The sequence below is a fragment of the Felis catus genome, chromosome B4 (assembly GCF_018350175.1).
Source record: "Felis catus isolate Fca126 chromosome B4, F.catus_Fca126_mat1.0, whole genome shotgun sequence".
Taxonomy (NCBI): domain Eukaryota; kingdom Metazoa; phylum Chordata; class Mammalia; order Carnivora; family Felidae; genus Felis; species Felis catus.
The window spans coordinates 5,092,162-5,107,339 of NC_058374.1; the positions used below are offsets into that span (position 1 = coordinate 5,092,162).

At 38.3% G+C, this 15,178-nt stretch overlaps 1 protein-coding gene across 1 annotated transcript in view; it reads left to right on the top strand.

Annotated features, from left to right (window-relative positions):
- Positions 1-15,178, top strand: part of NET1 (neuroepithelial cell transforming 1) — a 59,530-nt gene that overhangs the window by 12,686 nt on the left and 31,666 nt on the right. The window contains exons 2-3 of the mRNA XM_023256290.2: positions 5,302-5,368; positions 8,935-8,994. Of these exons, the coding sequence (XP_023112058.1) occupies positions 5,302-5,368; positions 8,935-8,994 (127 nt within the window). The remainder of the gene's footprint in view (positions 1-5,301; positions 5,369-8,934; positions 8,995-15,178) is intronic.

Sequence of the window (15,178 nt, forward strand, 5' to 3'; positions counted from 1 at the left end):
CCACGTTTAAGGAGCTCTTCTTTGCAAATACTACAATTATTGGATATAAATAACATTTAAATAATTCTATTGCTGCTCTTTGGGGCCTTGGGAGAATCTACTGAACACTGTACATCACTTGTATGGCAGGAATGTAAATCCATATGATCCTTTTAAGGATTTTATAACATTTTCCTTTTAACAGATGTGAAGTCATGCTCTCCATTGGTAGAAAGATAATACCATGCCTATGATCTGCCAGTAGTGATGGGACTTACTCTTTAAATTGTGTCTGTCCAGTAAAATTGATGAATTTGTAGAATGATATCCAGGGCTAAAGGTACACTCTTAAGCCAGGCTAGCCATTGTACAAACTCAGATCTAAGGATTCCTGCTCCCTTTAAGGAGATTTAACTTTTTGGATAGACTGTTTTTCCAAACATGTTTTAAACTAAATTAGGACATATAAACAAGTAGTTGAGCCAGTTCTTTATAATCTAGGATTGTCATTATTACTGTTTATGTAGTTGCTAAAAATAGAAGGATACCCACAATAGCTCCTAAGGCTATTTGCTCCCACATCAAATGACCACTTTTTTTCTTAAAAAATGTTTTACGTTTATTTTTAAGAGGCAGAGAGAGACAGAGTGTGAGCAGGGGAGGGGCAGAGAGAGAGAGACACACAGAATCTGAAGCAGGCTCCAGGCTCCGCGCTGTCAGCACAGAGCCCGACGTGGGGCTGGAACTCACGAACTGTGAGATCATGACCTGAGCTGAAGTTGGACGCTGAACTGACTGAGCCACCCAAGTGCCCCTGTGTTTAACTTTTTAAGAAATTGCCAAACTGTTTTCCAAAGTTCTAGATTTCTAAATATGTATGCTTTTAGAGATTGTTCTCTTCCCTCACCGTTACTTGCCGCTGTTATCCCCTGTGCCCTCTCCCCTGAATTCCCTGCTATGGGCAAGGCAACCTGATAAGGATATTGGAATTGAATCTTTTAAAGACACTATGTGATAGTTTGAGTATTGGGGTAGGACGTTTTGATACCTGGATGTGTGTGTGCTGGCTTCTAGATGCTCAGTGTTGTTCTAGACTAGAGAGGATCCAAGGTGTATCTATTATTTGGGGCTCAACAGGTAACAAAGTTGAGAAAACCCCAGTAGGGTAAGGGATATAGTCTGCTTAAGTTTCAGCTCCTGCAGCACCTTTATGAAGCGAAAGAGATCATTTCCTAATAGTGAAGATGCGAAGCAGTCCAAACAGTCCAGTACATCAGATCATTGACCCAAATAAATGAATTGTTTTAATATCTGTCATTATGTCTTGCCCAATTTGCCAAGAAATTGAGAACTTGAGTAGTTCAGCATCCCAAACATCAACAAATGTTAACTACAGAGAATAGTTTTCATCATTCTTTCTACATCCATGGTACCCTTGGCATTCATTAATAGATTCAAATTTTAAATTTCAGGAGTTTGTAAGTAGTCTGTAACTAGGCTGAGTCATTTACCGACGTTGCACTGCTGTGTGTGGGACCAATGTCCTTCAGAACTGCTGCATTCTTTTCTTGTTTTACCTACCACATGGGGGCTAATATTCCGTAGCAGCTTCGGGGGCATCACAAACAGTTTTCAGTTACACGTTTTCATATTTTAGGTGCCCCAGGCCTCAAGTCTTATTGCTAATGTCAGTGACCTAGTCGGCTATATTCCTATCTTGAGTCCTTCTATTTTGCTAGCTTTTTAAAAACATTACTTTGCTAACTCATTTTGGTTGTTTCCATTGTAAACCCCTAAATATCTACCTTATTATAAATAAACCAGTATCTTTACATTTTTGTGGTTTTCCCCTTTAATTGGAAGAATTATCTCACTTATGTTGTCCGGTACATTTTATGAAAATGTTCATTGAGCTACCTTTCCACTCCTTATAATTCAACTTAGCTCTTAATTACGTGCCATGATAGAGGAGGACAATGACACAAATCATAATCTTTGAAAACACAATTTGGTTTAAGAGTGAATTAAGGAACTTTTTCTCTTTTTGAACATCAACTTTATAATTGTAGTTATGTTTTGTTTAGACCAAAACTAGTTCAGTGTAAAAATAATTTATATTGTTCACAACCACACCAAAAGGTAGGAAAGGAAGTACGGATGTTAGAGGCCAAGGAATAATCCCAATGGGATTAATAGAAAACATGGTTTAATACACCAAGCTTGTTCCTTCATGTTTATTTTACGTTTTAAGCACTGTAATTGTTTGGATGTTTAGAAAAGGGATCGGACACACATTACTAAGAAGATGGAGTTCTCATTTCAGCTGTTAGTACCTTTTCAAATGGACTGTACTTAGTATTTTCTGAAAAGGCCACTTATAACCTTTTTGTTTCATGAAATCAAACATTTTTTCCCACAAGGATCTAAAATAGCTATTACATTTGGAGTCTGACCCCTGTGAAAGATGACTGCATGTCTTTCCAAGATTTTTAAAAGTTGGCACTGGCTTACATGATTTCTGGGCACAATTTCTTTATTGGGTTCTTTTTTTCCATGAGTATTCAAAACAAATAGGTGCTTGTTATTGACTTGGGAAAAAATAGCATTACTGTAAAACTGATTACAGCTTGTACTGGAAAGAATCTTGCCGTATGATTGGAAGAAGTATTTTTCCAGTTGACCTATTTAAAATTCCTAAGAGCTATTTTTCTTTCCAGCTTTCAAACATCAAATTCATTCTGGGGTCAGTTTGGTTGATTCTAGAGAAATGAGCAACTTTGGTTTTGTGCTCTCCTCAACACTTGTCTTAAGGAAGTACTTACTGAATATTTTAAGTGCCACCGTGATTACTACTTTGTAATGAATATTTGCATTTGATTAAAAATAATCTTCTGAGAAATCCTAATTGCTGCTTCTCAGCACAGTCCCCCACTGATGATCTCACGAACCACGTAGTATCTGACAGAACTGAGAGCAGTGTTTTTAGAAAGTGTGATCAATGCATACATATGGTATGAAGGTCCCGTTTTTCCCTATGAAACCTTATAAAACCTTATAAACCTGTACGACTTGTTTAGTCGTATGGATTATAATTATTTCAGATGTCAGTTGGTTTAACCTAAATATGGTACCTCTTCTAGTGGTTTATCAAGAATCATACCATTGTCTTCATTGTTACTTTTTCTGCAGTGACAAGGAAAACTAGTTCTTAAGTTATCTAGCTCCTCTAAAGAGGCTGTCAGAAAAAAAAAAAAACAAACAACAACAACAGCTTTAAGAGTAATAAAAGGCTTACTGTGTTTTAATCTTTCACAAACAATTTTTAGGAAATATTTGCTTTAAATGCCTTAACATCTTTCAGCATCTATTTCTAATTATTATTAGTGGAATTGTATTTTTCCAATGTCAGCAACCTTGGTAGACACTGAACTGAACCGGCATAGGGAGGAAGAGGAACAGTCTACCGGTTTCGTCATTGAACCCTCTTTCTAATCTGCTTCTAACTTCGCTGCTATTGCGTTAGCCCCTTACCATCTATTGGAAGCAGTAGTGGAGCTTCCTCCTAACTGGTCTTTCTGACCAGTCTTGCGTTCTTCCAGTTCATCCTTCTTGTTACTTAGAATTCCATAGCTGACAGCTGCCACCTTACGTATTCAAGATCAAGTCCATTCTCTTTAAGGGTTGTTCCGGAAGGCCCTTCCTTATTTCTTTTGATACGCAAACATAAGGAACTATTGTACCTACAGTTTCTCCAATATAATTCGTTTCACTCCCCCTTAACGTGTGCTGTTCCCTTTGCCCAAAAAGCCCCAAAAAGCTCTTGTATGCTTTGCTAATTGCTGTTTCTCAGATTCAGCTTTAGTATTACTCAAGTGTCGATTCTTCTGTGAAGCCTTTTTGATATCCTCTTTCTCCCTGTAGCCATTTTCCCTTGTGTTCCTTGTCAAAATACAAACTTCTGCTTCATATTTAGCTTAGAAAACTACCAAAGCCCTTGTATTTGATTTAAGCTTGCAAATTCTTGTGGGCGTAGTAGCCATCTGTGGTATTTCTGTAACTTATAGTGAACAAAGACCGTGAGGATCAAGGGTGAGAAGTGGAATGAATATACAAATGGAGAATGGCCTTAGAATCCGGAAAGCTGAGCAATAACTTTGTAACAGTCAACCCACAGTGGCCAGGCTTCATCAGTAACTGTCAGATTCCCTAATTTTTCTCCTTCCAATTTTGAACCAATCAGAACAAGCCCAATGTGCATTCCCAGGCAATCGCAGAGGAAGCGCACTCACCTCAGCTTCCGGGCCCATAGCGTCCCATCTGGGCACACCTGAAGCCTTCCCTTTTCTCCACCGTGAAGACTTCCCACTCTCGCCTGCCTTTGGGTCTGCCTTTGGGTCAGTGATGGTGGGGGCCTCCCTCGCCTCTAGCAAGCTCTAAATAAAGACTCTTTGCTTTTCTCCTTTAATTTTCATTTATTTCGGTATGAGGGAAAACCTATTTTATATATATTTACATCTGAAGTGGTTAATGGTAAGTATAGTTTATAAGCTGTATTTCCTGTGCGAGGTATGTTTTGTGATTTTCTACACGTTTCACAAACATAGAGGTTTATATTTTATAATGGTGAAGACAGCTTTTGTTATAAGGATTTTCTTACTTAATTCCTTACATTGAATGGAAAAATAACACAGAAGAAAAATCTGTCACTTAATAGTAACAGACAAAATCCTAGTCAAATTTTAATCTTGCTTGAGATCTTTGTCTTGAATGTAGTTATTCAGAGTTCTCTTTTTTCCCCCCTTTGGTTAATTAAACCATAATTTTTCAAAAAAAATCAGTACATGGAAGAGATGTAAACAAATGCAAATTAATTGCATTTGGGTTTTATTTATTATGTTGAGCATCCTTTTATTCTTGTTCTTAAGATATTAGGTGTGCATGTTGAATTTTATTAGACAATTTTTGCATCATTTATTGCTTCTCATTTATCCTATTAGTTTAATATGCTGTATAAGTAGATTACTTACTACTGAATCATGTATATGTTTCTAAAATAACCCTGCTTGGTTTGGTGAATTATTTTTAATTTGTCTATTAATTTTACCAAGGCCCTTTCACTTTTATAAAGATTCTAAAAGTGACCAGAACTTACATCCCGATTTTTTTTTGCATTCCCTCATTTTTATTTTTACAATTGACTGATTAATAAAGCTGCTTTAAACAATTTTGAACCTATGAAAAAGGTAGCTTTTTATGTGTCTACTGCTTTATGTTACTGAAGTTACTCTCAATTTATTTATTGCTTGAATTTCCTTTTTACAGACATTCCCTTCGGAGAGGTAGCTCCTTCACATTTTTAACACCTGGCCCCCATTGGGACTTCACTTTGGTGAGTAGCAAACTAGGTTTTTTATTTTAAGACACTGATAGGATTAATTCTTAGGTTGTCTTTCAGTCTGGTGTACCCCTTCACTTGTCTGTACTTATCTGAGTATCTTGAGGTCTAGAGTTACTGTTACATCTTTGTTACATCTTTGTATGTAAATGTATGTAAATGTAACTGTTACAAAGTTACATCTTTGGTGGCCTGATGTAATTCTTTTCTGCTAACAAGGTAAAAATTTATTTCAATTAAATACAAAATATATCTTGAAAAGTACCAGATCTATTTATTTTTAGCCTTATGCAGTCCTTCCTCTTAGTCCTACCAGTGTGAAAATTAAGAGAATATATTATGAAACATGAAGTTGTTTTTATGTACATAGTCTTACAGCTTTTTTTCTTGGTTGAAAAGTATAAAAATGATTGCAGATAGTATATAGGATGAATGAATTATTTTCTGTTATTAATCATCCTAGTATAGAGGGACTGTTTCATTATTTTCAGAATGAGATTTACAGAGGCATCTAACTGTGCAAACTCACACCAGAAAATTGATTTTTTATAATTAAAAATTCATTACCTTATAATTCTATAAATAACATGTACAAATAGAGCATGATTTTTATGTTTCCTTATTTGGGGGAAATAGCAAAAATCATTCTGTTTCTAGTTTGCAAAGCTTTACTTGATCGTGTGCTGTTGGGTTCGGCAATACATATTCATTTGTATTCTGTTCTTTTGTATTTAATTTATATTTCTGTTGGGGACTTCTTTTAAGATTTCTGTACTCTTATACAAATTACGTGTATTGTTGGTCAGTAAAGCATTCATAGCAAGAGTTTCCTGACTTTAATACAATTCTATATTGTCCCTGAAACTTTTTTCATCTTGGTTTCTTTCCCTTACGAGATGACAAGTCTAAACTCAAACAGAAAAACTTTAGTAGAGAAATATCTCCAAACTTGATTTTGCAAAAATGACAGTAAGGCAGGAGAACAAGTGCTGCTCACGTTAGAAAGGAGGAGACACAAGGATGTCATTACTTAGGGACAAGATGACTGTTTACATAGAATATCCAAGAGAGACAGTAGGATGTCTTTACTTAGGGACACTATGACCGTCTACACAGAATATCCAAGAGAATATTAATAGCAGCTGTTAGAACTAATAAGAGTTCAAGCAAGATTACTGGCTATACAATTTATAAAAAGAATTCAACAGAAGGTATATACACTTGCAATATTCAATTAAATGTAATTTATAAAGATGCTCCTATTGAAACAAAAGCAGTTTTTAAAATTGAATAAATCTATGAAAAGATCTGTGAGATTTTTATGGGAAAAATTGGAAAGCATTAATAAAGAACATAGACACCAAATTAAATGGAGAGATAGTCAAGCAAGGAGAGACTCAATAAGATTAAAATGTCAGGACACCTCATATTTACAAATTCAGTGCAGTTCTGATAGAAAACCCACTCGAGTGTTAGAGCTCCCGTTCTACAATTCAGGAAGAAAAGTCAAAGGCCCAGAACAGCATGTGAAAGTCGGGGAATGTCTTCCTTCGTGTGGGCTGTTTAGACTTCCTCCACAGGTACGGTACCTACGGGCACGTGATGTGGGTGCGGGTGTAGTGGGTAGACCTGCAGTGAGAAAGAGAGCCCGGGACGTGGCGTGCAGGTGAGAGCTGACCGAGGAGCCGTGCTTACGGCACGTGGTAGTGGGGGAGAGGCAGCTGGCTGTGCCACTTCATACCGGGTACCCACAAATTCCAGGTGGATGGAATATATCCATGTGAAAAGCTCAACTTCAAAATATTTGAAAGAAAACACAGTAGAACGTTTTAAAATCTGTTAAATTTCTTTATACATATGCTAACACATGTATATGGTTTTATATAAATGCATAAGTACAGTCATGTATGAGAGTTTTCCCTCAGTATACTTCTTTTTGCCTGGCAGTTTCCTGCTCCTGTCCTTCCTCTCCCGTCAGTCCTTCCACCCCAGCACCTCCACTCTAAGCCGAGTCAGCGATACCTTATACAGTCCCTTTGTGTTGCTGATATGATTATTTTTGTTTTAAAGTTTACTTATTTATTTTGAGAGATAGAGGGAGGGGCAGAGAGAGAGAAGAATTTCAAGCAGGCTCCACACTGTCAGCATAGAACCCGACATGGGGCTCGAACCCACCAACTGTGAGATCATGACCTGAGCCGAAATCGAGAGTTGGACGTTCAAGCAGCTGAGCCACCCAGGAGCCCCCTTTTTAAAAATTTTTTTTTGCTCATACAATTATTTACAAACACACACAGCCTCACATATAGATACACACATGCAGGATTTTTGCTTACTTTGCTTTTCAAAATTAGGATCATATTCACAGTTTTTCCAGATCTTCTAGATATGACCTTAGGATCAATTAAGATTTCTTGTCCCTTCATTTTTTTTAGTGTTTCCCAATCCTGATTTATATATATTGTTCTCTCATGTCTTCTTCCATTTTCTTAATGTCTTTTAGCTAAATTTGGAATAGTATGTCATAGTTTTGCTCTGCTTTTTTGCGCATTTCCTTCTGAGGTGTTTTCATTCCCTGTAGGGATGTTATTCTTGCCCTTTTCTTTTTTCTTGGAGTTACTTTGTGTAGGATTTGACTCAGAATTTTCTGTTCATTTTAATGTGGATTTAGTTTTTCTGAAAACTTACAAAGAGGCTTGGTTCAGATAACTTTTCTGACTTCACAGAGCCCACTTTCTTCTTGTTTTTGTGGTGCCTTCTGAGATTTCCAGGCTCCATCAGTTTTCCCCACCTCCATCTGGACTTTATCTTTCCTTTGTCCTGTTGTCCCTATCCTGCTCGATTTTGATTCCGTTCCCCCCAGTTTCTCCTTGGGGTGGAGCCAGGTCCTGGAAGGGAGCCCTGGCCGGTCAGTTTTGAGAATTCCAAGAGCTAGGCTGTGTCACTGGTGATCTGAAAAGTTATTTTGAGGTGTGGGTGGGTGATGTGTTACTGAGGCATTGTTCAATAGTGAGAGAAGACAGAAATTAAAGGTTGTGCACAGTTTTGCCGCTACAGGCACCAGCAGGCCGAGTGAGGACAACGACTAATAACTAGGAGCGTGTTGGTCTTAGCTTATAAATCCTGCTTCAGGCAACAAGTCTTCATTACTTTGGGCCATGAGAAAAGGGTATTTTTTTTCCTAGTGAAGACCCTCCTCCCTCTATAGGATAAATAATATGTGTTCCTTTTTTTAAAAAATTGGTGCCTTTGTGTTTAAAACATATTTTACTTTTTCTCTAACAAGTACAGGCAGCCCTCGACTTACATAAGAGTTCTGTTCTGAAAAAACTTTACCTAAGGGTTTTTAATGGAATGGAAATTCGCAGCATGAGATGATTCAGTCAAGGGGGCTATTTAAACAGTATATATGCTAGAAGTGATTTGGCATCCCTCATGAAATAATTTCCTTATGAGTACAGCTTCACTTTTTAACGTGATTTTTCCGGTTTTATGGAGTCTGTTTAATGAAGTAACATGCATTCCTTCTGTATAAGAATGAAATCTTTTTTTTCATACAGAAAAGAAAGCGGAGAGAGAAAGATGATGATGTCATAAGCCTTAACAGCCTTGATCTGAAGGTAAGCCTTACTGCCCTGAAAGAATTTAAAAATTTAAAAACACTTTAAAAAAATTATAAAGTATTTAAAAATATGCAGATAGTGTTTCTTCTTATGCTGTAAGAATAACAAATGCTAACGTTTTAAAAATAATTTTAAGTGCAAAAAAAAAAAAGTGCAAAACCGAATAATACTGGCTTTTACAGATACTGTCTTTTTTGTGTCCACTTCTTTGTTAAAAATGAGGTGAGGGGCGCCTGGGTGGCGCAGTCGGTTAAGCGTCCGACTTCAGCCAGGTCACGATCTCGCGGTCCGGGAGTTCGAGCCCCGCGTCAGGCTCTGGGCTGATGGCTCAGAGCCTAGAGCCTGTTTCCGATTCTGTGTCTCCCTCTCTCTCTGCCCTTCCCCCGTTCATGCTCTGTCTCTCTCTGTCCCAAAAATAAAAATAAACGTTGAAAAAAAAAAAAAAAATTCTTTAAAAATGAGGTGAAAGCTTCCCTCAGAACATTGTGGGGCTTCAGCCAGTGATCTCCCACTCACCTGCGTAAAGGGGCCCGGCCCTACCTACCTACCCTACAGGGAAGGTAGGGACTGTGGTGAAAAAGAGGAGTGTGCCCTTCTGGAAGCACCACCTGCTCCTGTGCTCTCTCCCGGTGCTGCTTGTAGGACGGTCGAATCCGGATTGTTACGTGAAATCTCCGGGTCTTTAGGTGTTAGACTGTGCAAGCCCAACGGCTCGTCTGCAGGTCAGACGTGGCTGCGCATTTCCAATGTGTGACCTATCACAAACTAACCTCCAGGGCACACTTGAAAATAATTGTGTATCCCTTTATGTAAAACTGTAGTTAAGTCCCCAAACCTGGTATCCCCGGAATTACTTAGTCCATTTTTGTCGGTTGCCAAATTTTACAGAATCATCTCAGTTTTAAGAACCTTTTTTAAAGATTGTTATGTAAAGGTTATACATTTTTTAAGTGAGATTTTTTAAATGTTTGGCATCATGTTTAATGATGGCAGCTGCTACTTGTTTTTAAAGACAAGGTGTTTTATAGGTCTGCCCATCAACATTTTACCAGATCCAGCAAGGCGTGTGTGTGTGTGTGTGTGTGTGTGTGTGTGTGTGTGTGTGCGCGCGCGCGCACACATAGGCGCGAACATACGTAATGTCTTTATGGAAGAATTGTGCGTTTTAAGTGTTAGACTTTTTGCAAAACAGTTTCAGTTACATTTAAAAATCTTGTATTCAAAGAGAAAAAAAAAAGGATGAAATGGCAACCCTTTTCCGGTAGGCTTCAAATCAGACCACGTACAGAAATAGGACAGTATTTCATAGTTTGCCGCAGTAAAATCCATGGTCAAATCTACTTAAACATGATCCTCCTTTTGTTTACCCCAACTTCAGCAGTTACCATCATATGATCAAATGACAGTCATTTCTCTGTCTACTCGGCTACTCGCCCCTGGATTATTTTGAAGCAAATCCTTTAGGTTGTATCATTTTCTCTGTATCATCAGATTTGGTGCTCACACTGCTTTGATTTATCTGACACCTTTTTCTGTTTTGGATTTCATTTTGTCTGGAGTTGAAATTCATAATAAAGTCTATACGTTGTGATTATATGTCTCTTGGTAGGTTCTGTGGGTTTAATATGTAGGTTCTCTCTCTAGCTTTTTGCTTTCTTGCAGTTTTTTGTTGTCGAAAAGGAAATGATGTGTAGAGCTTTTCATAGCTCCATGGTATTTCTTTGGTATTTCTTTTGTCCCTCTCTTTCCTTTATTTCTGTTAAACGGATAGATCGAGATTGATTTGGGCTGCGTACTTCCCTCGAGAGGTATATAATAATCATTTTGTGCTATTATCAAAATGAGTTAATTATCATTGCCTAGATTTATTTATTCATTGAAGGTTGCTAAGTGGATATCATGCCTTGATCAGTCATCTTTATTAATGGGAACACTTCCATAAAAAGAAAGTTCCCCTCAGCAACCATTTGGTTACTGTGAGGTACTTACCTACACTAAAGGAGGGTAAGTGCTTGATTCCTTTACCAGTTTTCAAAAGAAATGAGTTTTATTCATTAAAATTCTCTAAACGTAATTAATGATTTTTTATATGACTATGAACTTATGGATATTTGTACATTTGTTGTGCTTTGATCTATTTCAGTTACTACTCTTACAGTGCTTAAATTATCCCATCTTTGGCCACTGGATGCTGCTTCAGGATGGCTTCTATGTCCCCTTTTCCCCCAGTTTTAAGATATAATTGACATACAGCATAATGTAAATTTAAGGAATGCAGTGTATTGATTTCCTGTATCCTTTTGACATGACTCTCACCTCATATCTAGTCACTTAAGCCTAGCCTCCTTTTCTCCCAGGATAACAAGTTATTCCAGGCCCACTTGTACATTTTGCTGTTGTTGTTTCTTAATGTTTGTTTATTTTTGAGAGAGAGAGAGACAGAGTGTGAGCAGGGGAGGGGCAGAGAGAGAAGGAGACACAGAATCTGAAGCAGGCTCCAGGGTCCTAGCTGTCAGCACCAAGCCCCACATGGGGCTGAACTCATAAACCATGAGATCATGACCAGAGCTGAAGTTGGATACTTGCTTAACCAACTGAGCCACCCAGGTGCCCCTTGTTGTTGTTGTCATTGTTGTTGTTTCTGCTCCATACCCGGTGTCAGTGGTCATTTCTAAAAACCCTGGTTTCCTTAGGAAACGGTAGAGGCTTAAACCAGGGCATTCTGAACACTCCTTGCTGCTTTATTCATTCTTGTTTCTGTGCCTTTTTAATGCACGGAGATAGGAAACATAAGTCATTTTTTCAGATAAAGAAATAAATTATGAGTTTATACTGATATTTCAAATTCAAGGCTAAAGTATTTTTACTAATTTGCATCAATATTACTATCTAGAGCTCTCAGCCACACCAAAAATCTCAGTCTTAGGGACACTGACATTAATTACTCACTTGGTTTACTCACAGTTCAAAGTAGTCTACATTACTGCAAATCACTACTGCATTACATAAATGAGACAATTACTGAAAACATTTTATGTTTTATTTTTCAGATTTTTTGATTTTTACTTAAAAGGTATAGTAAGTATATACAAATTACTGTGTTTTTAAATTGTTGAACTGAGACTTTTCTATGTGTAATTATGCCAGAAACCTACTTATTCCTTTTTATTTTCAATTTTTAAGAACTGCTTCTTAAATTTAATTTTTCTTCGGGGTGCCTGGGTAGCTCAGTCAGTTGGGCATCCGACTTCGGCTCAGGTCATGATCTCGCAGTCCGTGAGTTCAAGCCCCACATCGGGCTCTGCGCTGACAGCTCGGAGCCCGGAGCCTACTTCAGATTCATATTCTCTCTCTCTCTCTCTCTCTCTCTCTCTCTCTCTCTCTCTCTGCTCCTCCCCTGTTCGCACTCTGTCTCTCTGTCAAAAATAAAATAAAAACATAAAGTTTTTTTAACTTAATTTTTCTTCTTAATCATGTAATAAAATTGTATGGAATTTCAAAGTCAGCTCCACAAGATTCTTGTTTCTATTCCTAGATCTTCTACCCTACGTCTTTCTTTCATACAAAATCCTTTTTCTCTTTTTCAAATATTATGGTTTATTCTTTCACTTTTTAAAAATATAAGCAATTGCATATATGTTCCGTATATTTCACTTTTCTGGCTAAACAGCATGCTGTCTTTCATCATGTGTTCTTTTTTATTTCCTTGTTTGTTTTGCTTGTGTGTTTTTGCTGTGATATGTCTTTATATAGCAAGGTTCATGTTTTCGTTCTCTTGGTTATTTTTGCCTTCAGTTTCCCCTTTTTAGCTCTTGTAAATTGGTTTATTCCTATGAGCATATTCTAATCAACTAACACCTCTCCTCCCTCCTCTCCTTCTCTCCTGTTAATAAAATTAAGTAGTATCTCTTTATTCTACATTGGTACATTTAAAATATTGAGTGCTTATTTTACTTTCCAAGTACATTCACCATTCTCCATTTCTTAAAAATACTTTTACCGTATCTAGAAGAACAGAGCACGTAGGCATCACAAACTGTGCCGTGTACCCTGATAGCCATTACTTAGACTTTAGCTCTGCAGTAAATCTGCACGAGTGCTCAGCACCTTGTGTCCGTGCCTTCCTAGGTTGTGGATTGTCTGAAGCTCATTCCCTAGCAGAGGGGTCAGCAAACTCTGGTCCACAAACTGTATCCGACCTGCTCAGTGATTCACATATGTTGTTAATGGCTACTTTTTAAAACACTGCAGTGGCAGAGGTTGAGTGGCAGTGACAGAGACCATCTGACCTACCAAGACTGAAATATTTGCTCTTTGGCTTTCTACAGAGTTTGCTGACCCCTGCTCTAGAGGTGAGTAAATGCAGAGGGCTCGTTAATAGGAACAGGATTACATGAGTTACTGAATGTCCGTGTCGGTTTGTTTGCATTCGTTGTACTTGAAGGCTAGTTCGGATGGATTGAAATCCATGACTCACGTTTTCTTCCTTGGATAAGCAAATATTTCACTCCATTGTTTTCTGCATAAAGTGCCACTGTTGAAAAGTTTCACTAAATATATACTTTTGAGTCCTCTTTTATTTTAGGAACATCTTTTCTTACCATTTTTGTCATTTTTTTTCTATTCCACTGTTTTGTCTTCCCTCCCTGCCCTTTATACTTAGCATGGATTTTAAAAATCTTTTATGTTTACTACTTCGTCTCAAAATATTTATCTCTTTATATATCTTTTTTATTTTTAAACTTGTCTTCCTTTTTGTCTTTTTCTCTTAATGCAGTAGACTGATTTTTTTTGTTCTGAAATAATTTTTCTTTTTTTTCTTTTTTTTTTTTTTTTAGTTCTCTCCCCTCATTTCACATCTTCCGTTCTCTACCCACCTAATTTTTGAGTTTGATGTTCTTTCGTAGCTTCTATAATCTCCTTTTTGATTTTATGCTATAGACAAATTATTCTACTTCACATTTTCTGCCTTCTTATAATAGCTTTAAAGGGGATTTATGATTTTCTGTTGCTCTTTTGTTAAGTACAGTCAGTTCTCCTATGGTCAGGGGAGGAGGAGTGGGCCCTGGCAGCCCTTGTTCGGCTTCATCGCTCCAGAGCTCCCTCTTCTGGTGTCTTCAGGAGGTGGTTTTGGTTTGGGGGGTTTTTTTAGTTTATTTAAAAAAAATTATTTTAAGGTTTATTTATTTTTGAGAGAGAGAGAGACAGTGCAAGGGAAGGGCAGAGAGAGAGAGGGAGACACAGAATCCGAAGGAGGCTTCAGGCTCTGAGCTGTCAGCACGGAGCCCAACGCGGGGCTCGAACCCACGAACCTTGAGATTGTGACCTGAGCCGAAGTCGGACGCTTAACCCCCCGAGCCACCCAAGCGCCCCTAAAGTTTATTTTTGAGAGAGAGCACGAACAGGGGAGGGGCAGAGAGACAGAATCCCAAGCAGGCCCCGTATTGCCAGTACAGAGCCCGATGGGGATGCGGAGCTCAAACTCCGGAACTGAGAGATCATGGCCTGAGCTGAAATACAAGACGCTTAACCGACTGAGCCACCCAGTGGTTTGTCACAGGAGAGCCTCATGTTTTCTGAGACCTTTCTTTTCTGCTCCCTCCTTTTTCTGTCTGAGCTTTTTCTGGTCTTTGCCTCTATTGCCCTATTCACTGCTTGGACCCTCCTCCTCGCAGTTCTCAGAGTGCTGTGAGTTCCAGAGTTTAAATGGCCCAGACTGCTAACCTTATTGCTTGGGAGGGTCCCTGCCGTCAGCCTGAGAGTTTGATCCCCGGACCCTTCTCAGGTTAGACTACTGGGTGCCAGAGAGTGGCTCCCCTGTTCTCAGGGCCGTCGGAGAAGCCCAGTCGCCTTCCCTCCGCTCCTTTGTGCACAGAGGCTGATACCATGGGGGTCTCATAGCCGTCCGCTTCGTCACTTTCTGACAGACAAAAGGTTTGTGGGGAAACACTGCCTCTTCCTTTCACTGTAGTCTGTGTTTTCTGTTGGCTGTGCTAGGTGCTCCAGCTGCTTTTTTTCTTTCTTGTTTTTTTCTGTTTACTTTAAAGAGAGAAGACCGGTCAACGATTTAATTAACATATTAATGAACCAACAGAATGGTAAAGCCAATCAAAGGACTATAGGAAACACTGTAGTCTTCCAGTTACTGAAAGAAAGAATGGTGGAATGAGATTGCTAAATT